Source organism: Mirounga angustirostris, unplaced genomic scaffold, assembly GCF_029215605.1.
Source record: "Mirounga angustirostris isolate CCGP_5_RB_7025 unplaced genomic scaffold, mMirAng1.0.hap1 SCAF_7, whole genome shotgun sequence".
NCBI lineage: Eukaryota > Metazoa > Chordata > Mammalia > Carnivora > Phocidae > Mirounga > Mirounga angustirostris.
This window is the reverse complement of record NW_026991715.1, coordinates 132,350,889-132,369,751: the sequence shown is the minus strand read 5'-3', so window position 1 is coordinate 132,369,751 and position 18,863 is coordinate 132,350,889. Positions and strand designations below refer to the sequence as shown.

Below are 18,863 nucleotides of genomic sequence, written 5' to 3'. Positions count from 1 at the left end.
AACTCCCGACTTGAGAATAAATGTTTTAAAACTATCAAAAAAAAAAAATCCCTATTTTTCTCTTGTAATAGACCCAAGAAGTAAACAAGCAACCACAAAAGAGGTTTCGTGCCCAACAATCAGTTGGCTGCAACTTTAACTTTTGAAATCCAGCCAGATCTGTATATTCGTTCTGCTCCAGGACTCATGCTGAAAGTCAGCCAGTCCCTTAATTTTATCTTTAAAAATCTGCCAAAATCCTCAATCTTTCCAAGTTCTGAAAGTCATTCAATTCCTTAACTCCTTAGTCTCATTGTTTTCTGCAGGTACTGTTCTCCTAAGTAACACATTTAGGTTTGTTTCAAATATGTGTAAGTGATGATCTCTGATCTCAGCCTCAACTCAGTGTTTGAAAATAATCCTCACCAAATAACTAGCCCATACTACAAGAGAGTAGCTGAGGAATAACTACAAATCAACTAACTGCAATCTAGCTCTAAGCTGAAGTTATGGCAGAGACCATGGATTTAGCATATCTATAGAGAAAGTAAGTAAAATCATTAAGTAGTGAGAACAGCCTGGAGGAGAAGAAAATGGAGGATAGATAAGTAGTTAAGAAGCAAGTGTTTGGTCAAAAGACTATTAAGGTCATTTAAAGGGTATTTTAATCATCTTCATTTTGAATATTTTAATCTCCAGCCCAGATCTGGGACCTGTGAAAATCTTCTGTGCACTTCATTAGCAGAAAGTATGAGTCAGGGCCTGATAACTTTAGGCAGAGACCAAAGCAAGTGCTCAGAGTCCATCAACATAATAAGGGTACCATCTGGTCATGTCCTGCCTGGCTCCTAGGCATGTTCTTGAAATTATATTTGTAAAATTTTGAGTTAAAAATTATCACACATCATCTGGTTCTACAGACACAATCCTGCTTTGCCACTGACCCCACATGGGCTGTTGTTACTAATGAGCTCACTGAAGTTGTTGATACTTTTTATCATTTTCTTCATGTTAATGAAACTTTTTTCCAATTTAAGTATTATTCAATGCTCAAATATTCTTCATCTATTTCTGTTTGCTTTTCTCCTTTTATGCATCTGGTGAAACTTCTTTAGCTTTCTTTATGGATTCCTCTTCACTTGTTTTACTAATACATTTTATGATGCTTGAAGAGCATGGGTGGAGGGTATAGATTCTTTAGTGTTTGAAATGGCTTTTGTACAATACTACTTATATTTTCCCCAATTGTTAATTGCATGTATTTTATAAATCATTGTTTTCATAAGTAATAAAAGTTAACAAACCACACAAAGCTTGTGAATTAAGGAAGAAGTAGATTAGTTTCTACTGGTAGACCCTGGGCCTTATATATGTTGTCTCCATGGCTCCCCAGCAGCCCTGAGTGGCCCCGGGTCACCTGGTTCCCTCTGCTGATGTCTAGTACGTGTTTTGTTTGTTTGTTTGTTTGTTTTTTCCTCCTGTCCTTGAGGCAGGATACAAGGGCTTCAGCCCTATCCCTTTTCATATTTGACAAGGGGTTTGGATGTGTATTGTGGGTTTTTTTGTCTTGTTTTGTTTTGTTTATTTTGTTCTGAAATTAAAGCGTGCAAAATAAAGAAGATACAGTTTTAAACAAAAAAAGTTAGTCACTGCAAAATCATTCTATAAACCCTTTTAAATGTTTAATAAAAATTACAAGTCTAATACATCGGATTGGAAACCATACTTTAAATACTCCATATAATATATAAATGTAGTATCATAGAAATAATTTGACCTTTGTCTTTGGTTCCTGGTACAGAACTCCTAAAAGTCTTGGGATTTCCTGAGTGAGAAGGGTGATAGGAGCATCTTTTATTCAAATGAGGTGACTCTTGGAAGGTCCCTAGATAGATGATTTCAGGGTGAAGACTGGTTGCCAAAAGGATCAAGCTTTGATCAGAAGCTTGGGACTTTTGGCCCCACCCCTCAAACTCTGGGGAGGGGAGAGAGGCTGGAGATGAGTTAATAATTGATTGAACATGTCTATGCAATGAAGCCTCCATAAAGACCCCTAACAATGTGGTTTGAGAGCTTCCAAGTTGGTGAACACATCCACATGCTGAGAGGGAGGTATGCCCCAAGTCCATGTGATGGAAGCTCCTGTGCTCAAGATCCTTCTGAGCTTCACCCTATGTGTCTTTTCGTCTGCTGATTCATTTGTGTCCTTTACAATATCCTTTATAATAAACCGATAAATGTAAGTCAAGTGTGTTCCTGAGTTCTGTGAACTATTCTAGCAAATTACTGAATGCAAGGATGGGCGGTGAGAAGCCCTGATTTATAGCTGGTGAGTCAAAAGTACAGGAGGCCTGGGATTTCGACTACCCTCTGAGGTGGGGAGTGGTCTTGTGGAACTGAGCCCATAATCTGTGGGGTCTTCGGTAACTCTCAATAGTTAGTGTCAGAATTGAAGTAAGTTTGAAAATCCAACTGGTATCTGGAGAGTCAAAAAATTTGTTGTTGGTGTTGGAAAACACCACAGAATAAAGTATCCATAAACCATCAAAATGATTACAAAGACGAAATTACTGTTATGACTAAACCAATTTTAAACATGAAATGCCATGGGTTTAATTTTATTCCATACTCTCTATTCTAATTTTCTCAACTTCAGAGTGTTTCCTATTCCTTCTCTTCCTAAGGTTGCTATTGTCTTAACATACCCTAGGCTAAAACAGGAAAAAAATATATATATTAGTCATGGGTTGCTGCAGAAATCTGGTGTTGAACAATTGATTCTTGTCAAACATGAGGACTAGTTTCACCGTTCAGCGTTTATACTTGATGCATTATGTTGAGAACATTTTATTAAATTTATCATGTGTTATGTCTTATAATTCTGTGTCCTTGATTATTACACAGATTGCAATTTTTTCACATTTAATATATTTTACAGAACTGACATGTAATTTTATTTTCTTAGAGTTGGCATTACCTCACCCATTGTTCTGTCATTTTGCATATTGACTTGGTACACTGGCATTATATGAAAGCTGATAAGCAGAAATGTACATAATATAAAAAATACACATATATGTACATATATGCCATATTTGTTATATTTACTTAAGTTCTTAATTTTTATTCCATCTCCTTTTCTTTACATGTCATATTATTTTCCCTTGAGAATTTCCAAGGAAAAAATCTCATTAATAATTACTTCACTTATAAATATTAACACAGTCTCAATTTGCTCCAACTATGTACTGTTACTAATATTATTTTACTTTCTGTTCTCTGGACCCTAGCTATTGCAGTTTTTCATCTTAAGAATTATTTTTTGGAATTCCATTGGGAAAAATCACAAAGTCCAAAGACATATTTTACTTAAATTCTGTTGCAGATTTCTAAGAACCATTTTAATTCAATTTAAGCACATATACTTTTTTTTTTTTTTTAATCTAGTTCTTAAACAAGTTCTAAAGAGAGAGAATTTGAAATTGCATATTTGGCCTAATAGTTGTCAGCAGCAATTTCAAAATCACACTTAAAAAAATGCATGTGTAGGCCTCCAACAAATATTTGGGAAACTGTTTTGGAATATGAAAGTTCTTAAGGATATCAGCTACATATAATTCAGATCTGTATGATAAAAACCTTTGTACACATAATTTCTGGGGTTATTTGTGTTACACATGATTTATCATGAAACAATAAACTCCCCAAATGATGGCACCCTAAAATTGAAATCTAATACTATCATAATGGTTGCCTTATTTTATAAGAATATTACTTTGTCCCCATTTCATATTTTGTAAATTGGAGATGACATTGACATTTTCTAGACTTAAGCAAACTTTGAATATAAATAAGTTGCGCATGTGTGGTATTTTGTCTATGTTGGGAAATGTTTTTTTGTGGTTAATGTAAACTCAAATTACTAGAGTAAAATATGAAACAACTACTTTATATTATGTAAATTAGGGTGTCAAGGATTGGGTAAATAAGCTACCTACCAAGTTCAGCACCGTAATTGTGAAAGTTCTGCATTTTTTAGAATATAACTTAGTGACAATAGCTTTCTTTTTTTAAAGGGGATTTGGAAAAATATTCACATTTCAGTTCTTTGGACTGTCAGTCTGAACTTGCAAATCAAAAGAAATTCTGAAAGAAGAATTTGATTGTCTAAAACCAAGTATTCTAAATTATGGAAATATACCTCAAAGAAATGAGAGAGAAATCATAATGAAGCTGCTTTCTCTTTTGAAAAATTCTCCTAAAATGTTGCAAAATAGAAGTATTAATGTCTTAAAATATTCTTTTTTAAGTTGAAATATTCTGCCACCTCAAATAATCAGAAAACTTTACATTAACTTTCCACATAGTAGACTTTTCAATACAAAATTTAAAGTTTATTTTGACCAAAGTTGTAAGATATGACAAAGCACTTTTTGAGCAGAGGTAATTTTATGTTTGTTTCTCAAAACAATTGAACCATACTTTGATGTTTATGTTGATTGTGTGCACGGTTTGTGTCCACTTCTGATGGAATTGTCATTCAATTATATAACTCCTTCATAGAATCCAATGATTAGAGACTGAAGATCACCCGGCAGCAACCAGCAACAACTGCTCTATTTTACTCATATCATTTTAAATATAAAGATATAAAAATAAAAAGAATATTAGGAACTAGTAATGAGAGACAACCATCTACCAAAAATCTCAAGGATACTGGAGACTTTCTAGTGATTGCAGTGTCACTGAGGTGACCTTACTCTGGGACTGTTCATGCTGGGCAGGTGTCTATTTATTGTGCAGATGTATAAAGATACAAGAATTAGGATAACATTTTTTGCTCACTCTCACATTCTCCCATAAATTGAAGATATGGGGGCTAAATTAATGAGAAAAAGGGATAGTCCTCTCTCATAATGTTACAGAAAATGAATTATGACTTTTGTAGGATTTCTCAACTCTGTTCCCTGCCCATGCCCCAGCTGCAGTGTACCTCAGTCAATCCCAACCTTTGCATTAGCCTTCGAAAGTCCTAAATTCCATTATTCAAGGCAAGTATGTTTCAATGCAATAATACACTGTGTCTGGGTATACACAGTGGTCTTAAATAAATTATTTAATGGGCCAAAAAGAGCCATTAGAACAAAAAATTGGTAATTTTACTAAATCATAAAGCATTATACAACCAACTGTAGACAGTATATAACAGTATTTGGTCCTTAAGATAATCTGAAAGATAGCTATCACACAAGAAAGAGATCCAAAACTATTTGAATGATATTCTAATATAATTAGAGGGTTTTTTTAAAACATCTTTTTTTTTTTTTTTAAGATTTTATTTATTTATTTGACAGAGAGAGACATAGCGAGAGCAGGAACACAAGCAGGGGGAGTGAGAGAGGGAGAAGCAAGTTTCCCGCAAAGCGGGGAGCCCGATGTGGGACTCGATCCCAGGACCCTGGGATCATGACCTGAGCCGAAGGCAGACACTTAACGACTGAGCCACCCAGGCGCCCCTAATTAGAGTTTTTTAAAGTATTCCTAAATTTAAGCCTTACCATGAAGAATATAAAAGTAATGAGTCACTTATACACCGTTTGAAATTTTTTGTAAAAAAAAAAATAATAATAATAAAATCTTAAAAATGGAAGACCTGCCGGCCAGTTACATTTTATTTCTACAAAGTAAAAGCTATTTAAGTGTAAGTATTAAAAAGTATATAACATGTTACTTTACCAACGCCTGTCATTCTTCTGACATACTTTGGAAGGATTATACACACCACACACACGCAAATGTGCACATGCACACAAAGACTTTTATTTGTTATATTCCAACAAATTGATGGAGGTATTAATAAGTATTGGATACTTCTTTAGGAGAGCAATGAAAGAAGGAGATGGAGGAGAAAGATCCCATTTTATTCACAATTAAAATGAGACCATTTATTATTAATGACTAATATAATCTTTAATTATGATTGCTGTTTGTTATGTTTATTTTTTTTTTACCTCAGCAATATATTGTGAAAATTATCAAGCATACAGTAAGGTTGAAATAATTTTATAAATATTTTATTATATTAAATAAATATATTATTAAGTTTTATCACATATCTATCCATCCACTATGTATCCATCATTTATCTTGCTATGCTATGCATTTCAAAATAAATGACAAATATCAAGACACTTAACCCAAAATATTTCAGTATGCATATAATTAAGTACAGTTCATTATTATTTATGGATTTAATTTTTTTTAGCTAAAACAAATATAATGGAATGCAAAAACTTAAGTGTTTCACTAGGTAAATTCTCACAAATACATACATTTGCATAACCCCAAACCCTCTTAATATCTAGAAAATTATCAACACCCCAGAAAATTCTCTCAGGCTCATTCCTTACCCTCAAACACAGAAGCAACCACTGTTGTGATTTTTCCACAATAGATTAGTTCTACCTCTTTTAGAATTCACATAAATGGGTTCATACATTATATCCCTGTTGTATATTTATTTCATTTAGCATTTTTTGAGATTTATATGTCGTGTGAATTGGAAGTTCATTTTTTAAAAATGATTAACAGTGTTCCATTGCATTAAAATGTCAGATTTTGCTTATTTATTCCATAAACCCACTTAAGGCTGATATTAATAAACCTATTATTAAAATTATTGCACAACTTTTAAGGCACATGTTTCCATTTACTTACAGTGAATATTAAGAGAGGAATTGGGAATCAAAGGATAGGTTCTTTTTCTCTTATTTTATAAGAAACTGCCAGACATTTTTGCATAGAAGTTATGAGTAAACACCATATTGCTCCAAATTCTTGCCAACATTTTGTATTGTCAGACTTCATAATTTTAATTATTTTGGTGGATATACACTGACATCTCATTATTACCTACTTTACTGTTCCAATATGACAAATGGTGCTGAATATTTTTGTATGTGTGTGCTTTATTGTCCGTTCATATATCTTTGTGAAGTGTCGTTCAGTGTCTTACTCGTTTCATTAGGCTATTGGGGATTTTTGTTAAGTATATCTGGAATAACAATCCTTTGTCAGATATATGTTTTTAGTCTGTGGCTGACTTTTTAATTGGGTTAAACATATTTTTGTTTTTTTTTCTTTTGATGTGGTCTAATTTTTTTTTTTTTTTTAATTTATTTATTTGGCAGAGAGAGACACAGCGAGAGAGGGAACACAAGCAGGGGGAGTGGGAGAGGGAGAAGCAGGCTTCCCGCCGAGCCGGGAGCCCGATGTGGGACTCAGTCCCAGGACCCTGGGATCATGACCTGAGCCGAAGGCAGACGCTTAACAACTGAGCCACCCAGGCGCCCATGTCTAATTTATTTTTAATCTCCCTTAAGAATTGAAAAAAACTCTTCTGACGCCCAATTTGCAAAGATATTCTGTAGATTTTAAATTACAATTTTAGCTGACATTTCAATTTAAGATTGAATTAACTTATCAAATTAACTTTTATGTATGTTGTAAGGTAGAATTCAAAGTTCATTTTTGTTGTATATGACTATCCAACGGTTCCAGCACCATTTTTTAAAGACATGTCTTTCCTCATTGGATTGCTTGGGCAAGATAAATTTAAAAAAAACAAAAAACGTCATTTATGTCACTAATCAAATAGAGAAGTGTGGAACTATTTATGGTCTCTTATTGCACTCCATTCTTCAATTTGTCAATCTTTATGCTAATACCACTCTAATTTTCTGTATCTCTATATAAGTCTAGAAATCAGTTAGTGTGACTTACCCAAATGCATTCTTTTACCACGTCACATTGTATATTTTATGGTCTTTGCATTCCCACAGATATTTCAGAATGCAAGAAATAAATTCATCCTTATTTTATTGGATTTGCACTGCATTTCCAATATAGAAAAACATTTTTGATGTAATATAGAATATATAACATATGGAAATATTTTTCATAATATAAATATCCCTTGTTCTCTTTACTTCAATATTATTATTGCTTACTATTTCCCTTTTTTAAAAAAGATTTATTTATTTGAGAGAGAGAGTGCTTGAGAGCACGTGAGTGGGGGGAGGGGCAGAGGAAGAAACTCTCCAGGCAGACTCTGCTGAGTGAGGAGCCCAATGCAGAGCTCATCTCAAGACCCATGAGATCATGACCTGAGCCAAAATCAGGAGTCAGTTGCTTAACTGACTGAGCCACCCAGGCACCCCGCTATTTCCCTTTAAGAAGAGAAATGTTGAGATTTGATTAAATGTCTTAAAAGCAAGCAAGTGTATCTAAATGTACCTGTGTTTAGTGATGACAGATATTATGCTGAGGAAGCTGATAATGATGTCAAATGACACATTAGGTCTTTGAAATTTCTCAGGTACTATAAAAAGTTGTGATAGTTGACCACAACCAGGATTCTCATTTGTAATTATTGTACTTCTGATCACTTAGTAGTATAAAGAAGTTTGTAACTGGGCTCTACTCAGCCCCAATTTTCATTAATCTGTTTGTTTTTGAGGGGGGCAATGGGATTCATCTGCATAACCTTGTTCTCTGAAGATTATTGCTACCAATGGCCACTTTTCAAGTGTTATAAATCTTGACAACCACTTTGTTCATCTTTTCAATCAGGTGCAAAACTCAGCTATATCAATATTTTTTAATTGCTTGGCAAAAAGTAGTAAACATCTACTCATACACAAAGTGGTTTTGAATTAATAATCAAAATAAATAATGCTTTGTATTTTCAGATGGTATATGATTCTGTAGGTTGAATACATCTGTGTTATATGTCAAAAAGACCACCATTTCAATAAAAATTAACATAGTGCTCTAAGTGATGTTTCTATTTTAAATAAAGAAAACTTTAAAAAAATTCTCAATCTTTACATATATACATATATATCAATATATATGTATATATATATGCAAATATATGTAAAGATTGAGAATATATATATATATATATACACACAAATACACATAGAGATATGTATGGGGGAAATTGCAATGTTGTGAAAAACTAGGGTCGTGGAAATAAAGATCCTATGGCATGTAAGTTTAGATGTCAAGATGTTTTCTAGTTCTGAAAATGCGACTGGAAGATGTTTGCACAGGTTATTTTACTCTGCTTAGCATTATAGATTTGTTTTATAGCAACTGATCATGAAAAAGGAAAGACTTTAATTTAGATAAACATATTTTCCATCAACATGTATTATCCATAAAAATGAATGTTCTTCAAATGAAGTAATTTAGTTTTGCCATATCATACAGTAAGAATTATAGGAAAGTCATGTTTCATTCTTGTTAAGTTTTCCATGAAGAAAAATGAGAAAAAGTGAGAAAATGCTACTTTGACATGCAGTTTAGCTTAATAATAAGAATTCAAATCTTTGGTAAATAGGATATTGAAACTTTTTACCTGGAATTTACTACAATTGTAAAAGTCAAATACTAAGATATAATTGTGTTCCGATTAGATAATATTCCAGCTAGAGATGGAAAAGCATTAACCAAAAAGCCTGGTTCTTTTTTTTTTTTTTTTTTAAGATTTTATTTATTTATTTGACAGAGACACAGCGAGAGAGGGAACACAAGCAGGAGGGAGTGGGAGAGGGAGAAGCAGGCTCCTCGCCGAGCAGGGAGCCCGATGCGGGACTCGATCCCAGGACTCCAGGATCATGACCTGAGCCGAAGGCAGTCGCTTAACCAACTGAGCCACCCAGACGCCCCAAAAAGCCTGGTTCTAATGAAAGAAACATAAACTAAAGAGAAAGCACATTTTTTTTTTTAAGATTTTATTTATTTATTTGACAGAGACGCAGCGAGAGAGGGAACACAAGCAGGGGAGTGGGAGAGGGAGAAGCAGGCTTCCCTCAGAGCAGGGAGCCCGATGTGGGGCTTGATCACAGGACCCTGGGACCATGATCTGAGCCGAAGGCAGACACTTAACCGACTGAGCCACCCAGGTGCCCCAAGAGTAGGCACATTTATTGCCAGCCATATTTTCAGAATGATTTATCCAAAGTATACTTTTTCTTTTGTTGAAACTCAGATTACTATTGCTTTATGTTGACTATGCCAGCTTTGTTCTATGTGGTAAAAGTCTCTTCAATTCTAATCTATTCTTGAGTAAATACAAGAAAATTCTGCTTAATTAATTGTAAATGACATGCATATTGATACAAAAGACAACATTTTGTACCTATGAAAAACTGGTAATAATCTTAATGTTAAAGAGTTGAAGGGACATTATATGTATTGTCAACATGCTGTTTTATAAAAAATCGCAAAAGAACAAGTATGGAAACCATAAAAAAAATATTTGTCCTTTGGAAATAGTACAAAAAATATAGTATGGGTATATCACTTGGGTTTACCATATCATTATTTGAGATAATATTGATTTTAAAACTCTAATTCATCAATATGAGAGGCATTGTTAAATCTCTATTCCATGTACATTAAAAATACAACTATAAAATTTGTGTAGGAAAATGAAAATATATAGATGTATATGATACAAAACAAAGAATAGCAAACTGTATGTTCTTTTTTATTTTTTATGTTTTTTTGTGTTTATTTTTTTTTTGCAAAAAGTATGTTCTTCAAGAGCTTTTTTTCCTTCTCTTCGTTTATTTTTAGGACCTTGACCTTCACACTAGGAAAATGGCTCTGAAAGAGTAGGTTTCGTTTGCATGTTGGTAGTTGATCTTAAATGTGCTTATTCTGAACTAAACTCAACATCTAGACATCTGATGTAGTTTTAGTCTTGTTTATCTTGGTTTTGATTAAATACATTTTTCTGCTACAGAATAAGTACAGTATTTGGCATAATGTGATGCATTACAAAATATCATCATAAATCATTTTTTTGTGGTGAAATCAGTCATCAAAATGATGTATCTGTATAATCTGCATTAGAGAATTATTTGCACTGGCCCTTCTGACATTCTACGCACCAAATGATACTCTACTTTTATGGCTAAGCTGCTACTTCTTCTTGTTTATGACTGTATGTTTCCTATGGTTGCTATAACAAAATACACTTAATGGCTAAAATCAACAGAAATATATTCTCTCACAAAAGCTAGCAGTCCAAAACCTGGTTAGGGTCTTCTCCCTTTGGGCTCTGGGAGAGAATCCATTGCTTGCCTCTTCCAACTTTTGGTTGGAAGCAGGGCATTTCTTAGATGCATCATTCCAATCTCTGTCTCCATCTTCACATCGCCTTTTATTCTTTTTGCATGTCTCCAAACCCTGTCTCTCTCTTACAAGGATGCATATGATTGCATTTAGGGCCCTCCCTAATAATCCAGAATAACCCTCCTCTCAAGATCTTTAACTTAATCATACTTTTTGTCATATAAAATAATATTAATTCTTTTGCTATGTTAGATATTTTAAGATTCTTGGGATTAGAACAAAAGTGTACTTCAAGGGGGGACCATAATTTAGCCTACTACAATGATCAACTTTATTTTCCAACAAGTTTGGGAGACATTACTCAGAACACTCTATATCACGACCTACCTACCTTTGTGCACTGATGGAGCTAATCAAATGTACTAAAACAGTATATTAAACAATTAATGCATGACTAGATTTATGGTCAACAAAATATGTCTATAATTAAAAACATAAAAATCACTATATTAACGTAATGCCATTCACTCCAGAATGACACCACTCTGCAATGCCTTCTACTTCCATGCTCACTCCATTCTGCACTGTGGGAAGATGCCACCTTCTCAATGGCCCGAGTACAGTGTCTATAGAACATCATGAGGAATGTATTAGTTTTCTGAGGCTAACAAATTAACAAAATTTATGGCTTAAAGAACAGGAATTTATTTTCTCACAATTCTGGAAGCCAGCTGTCCAAAATCAAGGTGTTGGCAAGGCCATGCTCCCTCCAGAGGCTGTGGGGGAGAATCTGTCCTTTGCCTCTTCCAGCTTCTGGTGCCTGATAGTGGCTCTTGGCTTACTTTAGCTCATGGCTGCCTCTCTCCAATCTCTTGACTCCATGGCCACCTTGCCTCTTCCTCTTTTGTGTATCAAACATCTCTCTGCTTCTCTCTTACAAGATTATGTGTGTTTCGATAGAGAGGTCACTAGGATAATCCAGGATCATCTCATATCAAAATGCTTAATTTAGTCACATCTGTGAAAAGTGCACCATGTAAGATAAAAATCTCAGTTTCCAGGTATCAGGCTGTGGATATATTTTTGGGAATCGTTATCACATGACAAGGTATATCAAAGAATATGCTGATAAGCATTAGGCACTAAATGAGGCAACTTCTGTTAACATACATCTTCTGAAGCCTGATCTACCATTTTGCTGCTCCTTACTCTCGAATGTTCAGAACATGCTTTCACATCAGATTCATCGCTGGTCTTTGATTTTACCACTTGAAAAAGAATTGAAAAATTCTGCCTTTGAGCTCCTCTGATAGTTGGCTCTCAACTTTCTCAGATATATCTTGAATCAGCTCACTCTTTATGCCTAATGTAGAAATTTCTAAAAATATAGTCCTTGCTCTTTATAATCCAATCATTGATATAGGACATGTAGCCAGTAATTCTGGCTTTTGGTGTGTACCTAGTGGCAAGGTAAGAGAGGAGAATTAGAGATTTTGACATTACTTGGATAGTTAAAAATAAAAACAACACTGTAGGCAAAAGATACTTGTATTTGTGAGGGATAATGATTGAGTCAGAAATGCTATCATTATACTGTTGATTGAGATATCTTGGGCTGAAATATTGTTATTTGACTTTGAATAATTAATTTTATGATTATGAGGTTTACTTTCATCATCATCCATATAATATATTGATAACTATTATACCTATAAAAAAGGATTATTATAAGGATTGGTTGAATGAACAAAGACAATTGATGATAAAATACACTTACCAGATTTACAGATCAGTGTTATTTGAAAGATAAGAACAGTGGCTCATTGTACTGTTAGACTTCAAAAGCAGATGTAGTGGAGCTAGACACTAGCATTGGAGAGGAGATCCTGGACATTTTAAGAAAAAATAATAAATACCCATACCATAAAATTTCATAGTCTCTATTTCTTCATGCACATATATGTATATGTGTACATATATTTGTACATTTCATATTCAAATGAAATAGTGTAAAATTATAGTTTAAAAGATTTTGAAACTAAAAATAACTTTCTAATTTATCAAATTCTTTATTATGAGCACAAATTAAATCTGCATATTTAATTATGCATTTTATTGGTTTTATGAACATGAGAAAAGGCTTCCTTTAGCCACAGCAAATAAACCTAGATCAGCTTGACTTAAATCTCCTCTATGCCAATTTTTATGGTATCCAAGTTTCAATCAAATGATTTAGCATGTCTCTTTCTGGCTACATCCTGTGCCAAGTCATTCTTGGACTCCAAAATAATTCTATGCCTACCTGTTTCTTCTTTAATATGATTGAGTTATTATGGCATCACTATATTATTAATAACATCATATTCTGTTGATAGGACAAGTTAAATTAAATTTGAGGATATATCATAAGCAGAGGAAATGTGATCCAAGACCTTTCTAAAACAGGAAATATAATTCAGTTTTAGAGAAATGGCCAGGAATCACAGATAAAATATTTGGTAGTATATAAGATCAGGTAGAATATATCTTGATATAGATTTATAACATAATGAGATTGAATTTAATAATACCTTTGCAAAATTAGGAGAAATAGATCCCTCACTGGGGGAAAAGGCAGATGATTTGATGATAATATGAAATCCTATTCTTGCCTATCATCCATGCCAAAGCCGTCAAACCCATTCTAAGATTTGGTTCTGTACTTCATAGACTACCTGATTGACCCATTGGGTTGCAGTACAATTGCTCTACAAGAAGAAAAACTGTAAAGCATAAACTCTCAATCCAAGACCCAAACCTGTGGTGCTTACCTCTAAGGTAGCTAAACATTTCACAGATTTTCCAGCAGGTTCGGTTCTATTTATTGAATTTTGTATGTATTTCAAGGGAGAAAACAAATGATTGTCCCTCGCATTTTAAAATTGAGTAATTATACAGTTATTCAATGATCATGTTTCTACAGATAGAAAGAAGTATACTTGATTTTTTATTTGGGTTACCTCAACTCATTTTACTCACAAATAATATAAAGAATAATTTTGCATAACTTTAGTAGAATGACAGAGAGCAGGATAATCAACTATTCAAAATTTGATGCTTTCCTTAGATGTTTGGAAATTCTCTTAACTAATTCAACAATTTTTTTTTAAAGGTGTCAATAGACTTGCTCATAAAGCCCAGAACACCGTTATTTAAGGAAAGATCAATCCTTTTTATAACCCATAAATCTTGGGACAAATCTTGGGCACCTCCCGATTTTTTAGTTTTATATTTCTTATAATTATAATGCAGATTTAATTTTTTTTTTTATTTTCCTACCAAATGTCCTTTACATGCCACCAATTTCCTCCAGTCTACTCCAGTATGGTGTTTGCTGGCTTCTTCCACTGCAACTGACCATTTTTCCCTTTGAAATTAATGAGTATTTTGGAAGAAACAATTTGAGATGATGCAAATAGCTTTCAATCTCTTGGAAATTTTGTCCTCCAACAATTATGACGGTAGCGTTCTAGTGGCAGTGTTCTGCGTTCCTCATTCCTTTCGCATCACATGGACTTCTTCCACAAGGGACAGCTGCCCCTTCTCCTCTGTATATGTATTCATTCAGTTATTTATAGAGAACAGTACAGTTTTATGGAAATTTATTTTATTTGATGGGTTATAATCCAGTGCTATTGCTACTTATATTTTTGTCCAAATCATTTTAGCTTTTGACCATTGGGAGTTCTTTCATTTTGATTCTTTTGCACTTACAACATACTGTGTTCTGTTTTGAATGTTTCCTTATTTTCTGTTATTCTCCAGGCTCATTTTATATTTTCCTGGTCTGCAATCAATCCTTTCCTCCAAAGAGTCCTGTGGAGAATATATTTCTATGATCTTGCATTTAGTAAACACACTGAGGTACATTTAAACATGTGAATTTTTTCCTTAGGTTTTTCCTCTTGCTATGAAGGAATATATTAGCCTTCATTATTGGAGATTAAAGAAATTCTTTAGGGATTTTCTCCCCCTCTGTCATTTTTATCTCCTTTCCCTCTTTGTGTTAGTCCTATTGGATTGGATCAATTATTCATGTGCTTTATATTTTTTTTACATTTTTTCAAGTCTGTTTGACTTTCTGCACTAACATTGGATAATTTGCCATCGTTAGATTATGTCTCAAAAATGTATTTGTTAGAATATACAATTTTCATTTTATTTTCTCTTCTGTATTTTTTTCTTTATAATCACAAATTTTAGTTTTAAAGAAATCTGTCTCTCCTTTCTGATAAAACCTAATTTTGGTTTTATATGAGATATTACTGTTAGTCCCTTTGAGGGTATTAATTTTATTTTTATAAAATTCATGCTACTGAGACAGGGAAACTGAAGGGTCCCCCTGAGAGAAAAAGCTCTTCGGATTTGCTTTTGCTTCCTATCTGGCTTCTATTCTTGCTAGGGCTTGCACCCCCACCCCACTCTACACATGCCTCAGAATGCAAATAATCTATGTCCTCCTTGTTAAGGACAAGGAATTAATGATTTCACTAGAATAGGTGACAGCTAAAGAAGGACCAGGGGAGAATAACCAGGTGAAGCTATCAGGCAGGTATTCCAGACTACTGGCACTAGACATCTCGAGGCCAAAACCCGTGACTTCAGGAAATAAGTGACTTATGATGGACACCTGGACCTTGTCCTCATTCTGACCGGTTCCTGGATGCCCGAAAGGACACATGCACCAGATCACAATCGTCTATAAAAATCCCCAGACCCAAAACAAAAATGACACTCCCTCTTTTCCTTTTTGAGTCTCCCAGACACTAAGTCAGTCTATATTTGCTCTATTTTCAATAAACTCTGCTTTTACCACCTGCTGGCTCACATTGGATTTCCTTCCTGCAGGAAGCCAAGGACCCTCTTGGCTGGTCCTATAGGGCCCCCCTTGGGTCCTCAGACTGGCCTGTCTGCATCACTACTTTTCCAGCATTCTTTGTGTTGTTTTTTTTTTTTTTTTCCTTGAAAGTTTGTTATATTTATTTTTCCTTCATACTACTGACTTCCCTCAACTGTCAAACAATTTTATGTATAATTGTCTTCTAATATTTATAAGTAGGGTTATCTCCTGCGATATATTGTTTACTTGCATACATTTCCTTAGCATTAGTAACACTTTTTGCTCCTCTGGCAATGATTAAAGGAGGTCTCCTAAAGTAAGTTAGTGGTGTGATGCATAGGCTGCTTTTTTTTTTTTTTTTTCCCTAGAAATTTAGAGATTTTTGTTTCCAACAGCTGTAAATTAAAGGTGTACAAGATACGTTTTCAAACATATGTCCTATTTGTTTTGCTTTACAATGAAGACAATGAATAAATTTTTTAAAATGGCAGACACAACATACTTGATATTTCCAATGGCTTACAACAAATACCTGAAAATAATTTCTAATTTTCCATTTATTATTGCTATTTAGTCACAGAAAAAAACATTGTCCAAGAAATTTATTTTAGCATATGCCATATACTGATATAATAATTTTATATGAAGAGAAACCATTGCAGAAGTGACTAATACGGTGCCTGTACAAGGAAATAAAGAAAATAAACCAATAAATTCTTCCATGTAAAGACTTTTGATCTACATTATTTTTTTTCAAAATATAAAACCTTAATATTAGAAGCAAAGAGAAAAACAGCAAAGAAAACAATAAAACAGAAGACCAAGGATAAAGAACTGCTTTGTGCAGACGCTTTGCATACGTAGTATATATGTATGGGCTGAGTTATAATAAAAATACTTATGTATTATAGTCAATTCTCATGTAGGGTCAGAAAGCAATTTCCAATCAAACATGACTGGACTGACATTTTCTCAGTCTTTTTTTTTTTTTTTAAGATTTATTTATTCATTTGAGAGAGCGAGAATGAGAGAGAGTACATGAGAGGGGGGAGGGTCAGAGGGAGAAGCAGGCTCCTCGCCGAGCAGGGAGCCTGATGCGGGACTCGATCCTGGGACTCCAGGATCATGACCTGAGCCGAAGGCAGTTGCTTAACCAATTGAGCCACCCAAGCGCCCATTTTCTCAGTCTTTAATTACATGATGAATTATAGCTGTGAGGCAGTCACTTCTGGTCAGCATTATCATGACAAATGCTTGATAAGATACAGTTTTTCTCCTTGTTCACTTGTGAAAATTGGTGCCTTTTTGTAATATTCTACAAGTTCTTCCATGGTGCTGAATTTACGGTGCCCAATGCAGTAGACAGTCTCTTTTAGTTGGACTTTAAAATGCTTGTTTTCCCTTGTGCTTTTAGTGATACGGAGAAATCGTTTAGCGAAGATTCACTATCACGAATGAGGAAATCACCTTCATGCCCTCTTTCATTTAATGCCATTTCTGCTTGATGCCTGGTGACTTTCCCATAATACCATGGATTGCCAGCAAACTTTCCAGTGAGTGAAGGCCTAATGTAATCACACTGCGGAGGTGATGGTTCCAAACCTAAGGTTAATGGATCATTCTGCATAATGGTAACATAGTTTTTTGACACCAGACCAACCATTCCATTGATCTTCCTGCATTTCCACCATTCAGGGTCATTTTCAGGCTTTTCAATAACATCCATTACATCTCCTTTCTCAAAATTAAGTTCTTCATCATTGGATGAACTGAATGGGTAAAGAGCCTGTACCACATGCAACACTTGCCCGGTATTTAGGTTATTGACAACTGCTGCTAATTTCTCTGACAGAGAACCCACATGGTCACCCAAGGACTGTCACCTTCCTCAGTTACATAGTTTGAAGGGAACCATCCAACTTGTCCATTGTAACTACCCTGCCACCACCCATCCCTGCATTTCTCCATGACGATCACCTTTGTCCCTTTTATCAATGATAATTCATCCTCTCTCTCTGCCATGTAGTTAAATTTCACATAAGCAGGCATGTTGAGGTCATAGAGACGTTCCCCTGGGTCAACAAAGCTATCATCAGCAGGAGATGCAGAATCTGGCACACTATGTTTTCTTTTCACTTTTCCAATGCCTAAGGTATCCTTTAGATTTTTTACAATAGATGCTTTCCGAGCACTGTTTTTCCTCTCCACATAGTTAGAAGGCACAAAGCCCATTTTATTCATGGAGTTTTGAACTCGCCACCAGGACTTAAAATCATCCAGAAGCCATAATCTCTCATTCTTCTTGATGTCCAGCTCTTGTTCTTGTTGGGCCACATAATCAAATTTGGCTACTACCACCACTTCTTCTGACATCTTTCAGCAGCTTCAGCTACAGTACAGTTGTGCTCTTGGACAGTGTGAAGAAGTTCCATGTGATTGATCAGCAGACTCAAGAGGAACTGGAAACAGTGGAGATCTCAGAAGTTCAGTTGGTCTATAACAGCAGCCATTTCAAATCACTAGCCACCAGAGGAAATGTTAACCAGGCATTGCAACTTATCCCCTTGGGCTGGTTAAGAGAAGCATCTTCTAAGTTGTTACTTGATTGCCAGAATCCTTCCCTCTGCCGGGTCCGTGCGGCCCCAGCTCACCTGAGGAGGGCACTGGGAGACCGCCGCGGCTGCCGCGATGGCCATTACGGCCGCATAGGCTGCTTTTAAGGAAATGTGGAGAAAATACGTTTTGGAGTGAAGATGTCCATTTCTTATGGGGAAGATATCTAAGATTTTTGCTTAGTTCTGTTCTGGGTGCTGCCAGATGCATATTTCCCCAATTTCGATTGTTGTGGACATAGTTA

At 34.7% G+C, this 18,863-nt stretch overlaps 1 protein-coding gene across 1 annotated transcript; it reads right to left on the bottom strand.

Annotated features, from left to right (window-relative positions):
- Positions 1 to 17,195: 17,195 nt before the first annotated feature.
- Positions 17,196 to 18,394, bottom strand: LOC123853501 (SH2/SH3 adapter protein NCK1-like). Its single transcript, XM_045888086.3, is given in 3 exon segments — positions 17,196 to 17,405; positions 17,408 to 17,878; positions 17,881 to 18,394. Coding segments are annotated over 3 exon segments (1,128 nt in total). The 5' UTR covers positions 18,380 to 18,394; the 3' UTR covers positions 17,196 to 17,247.
- Positions 18,395 to 18,863: the final 469 nt, after the last annotated feature.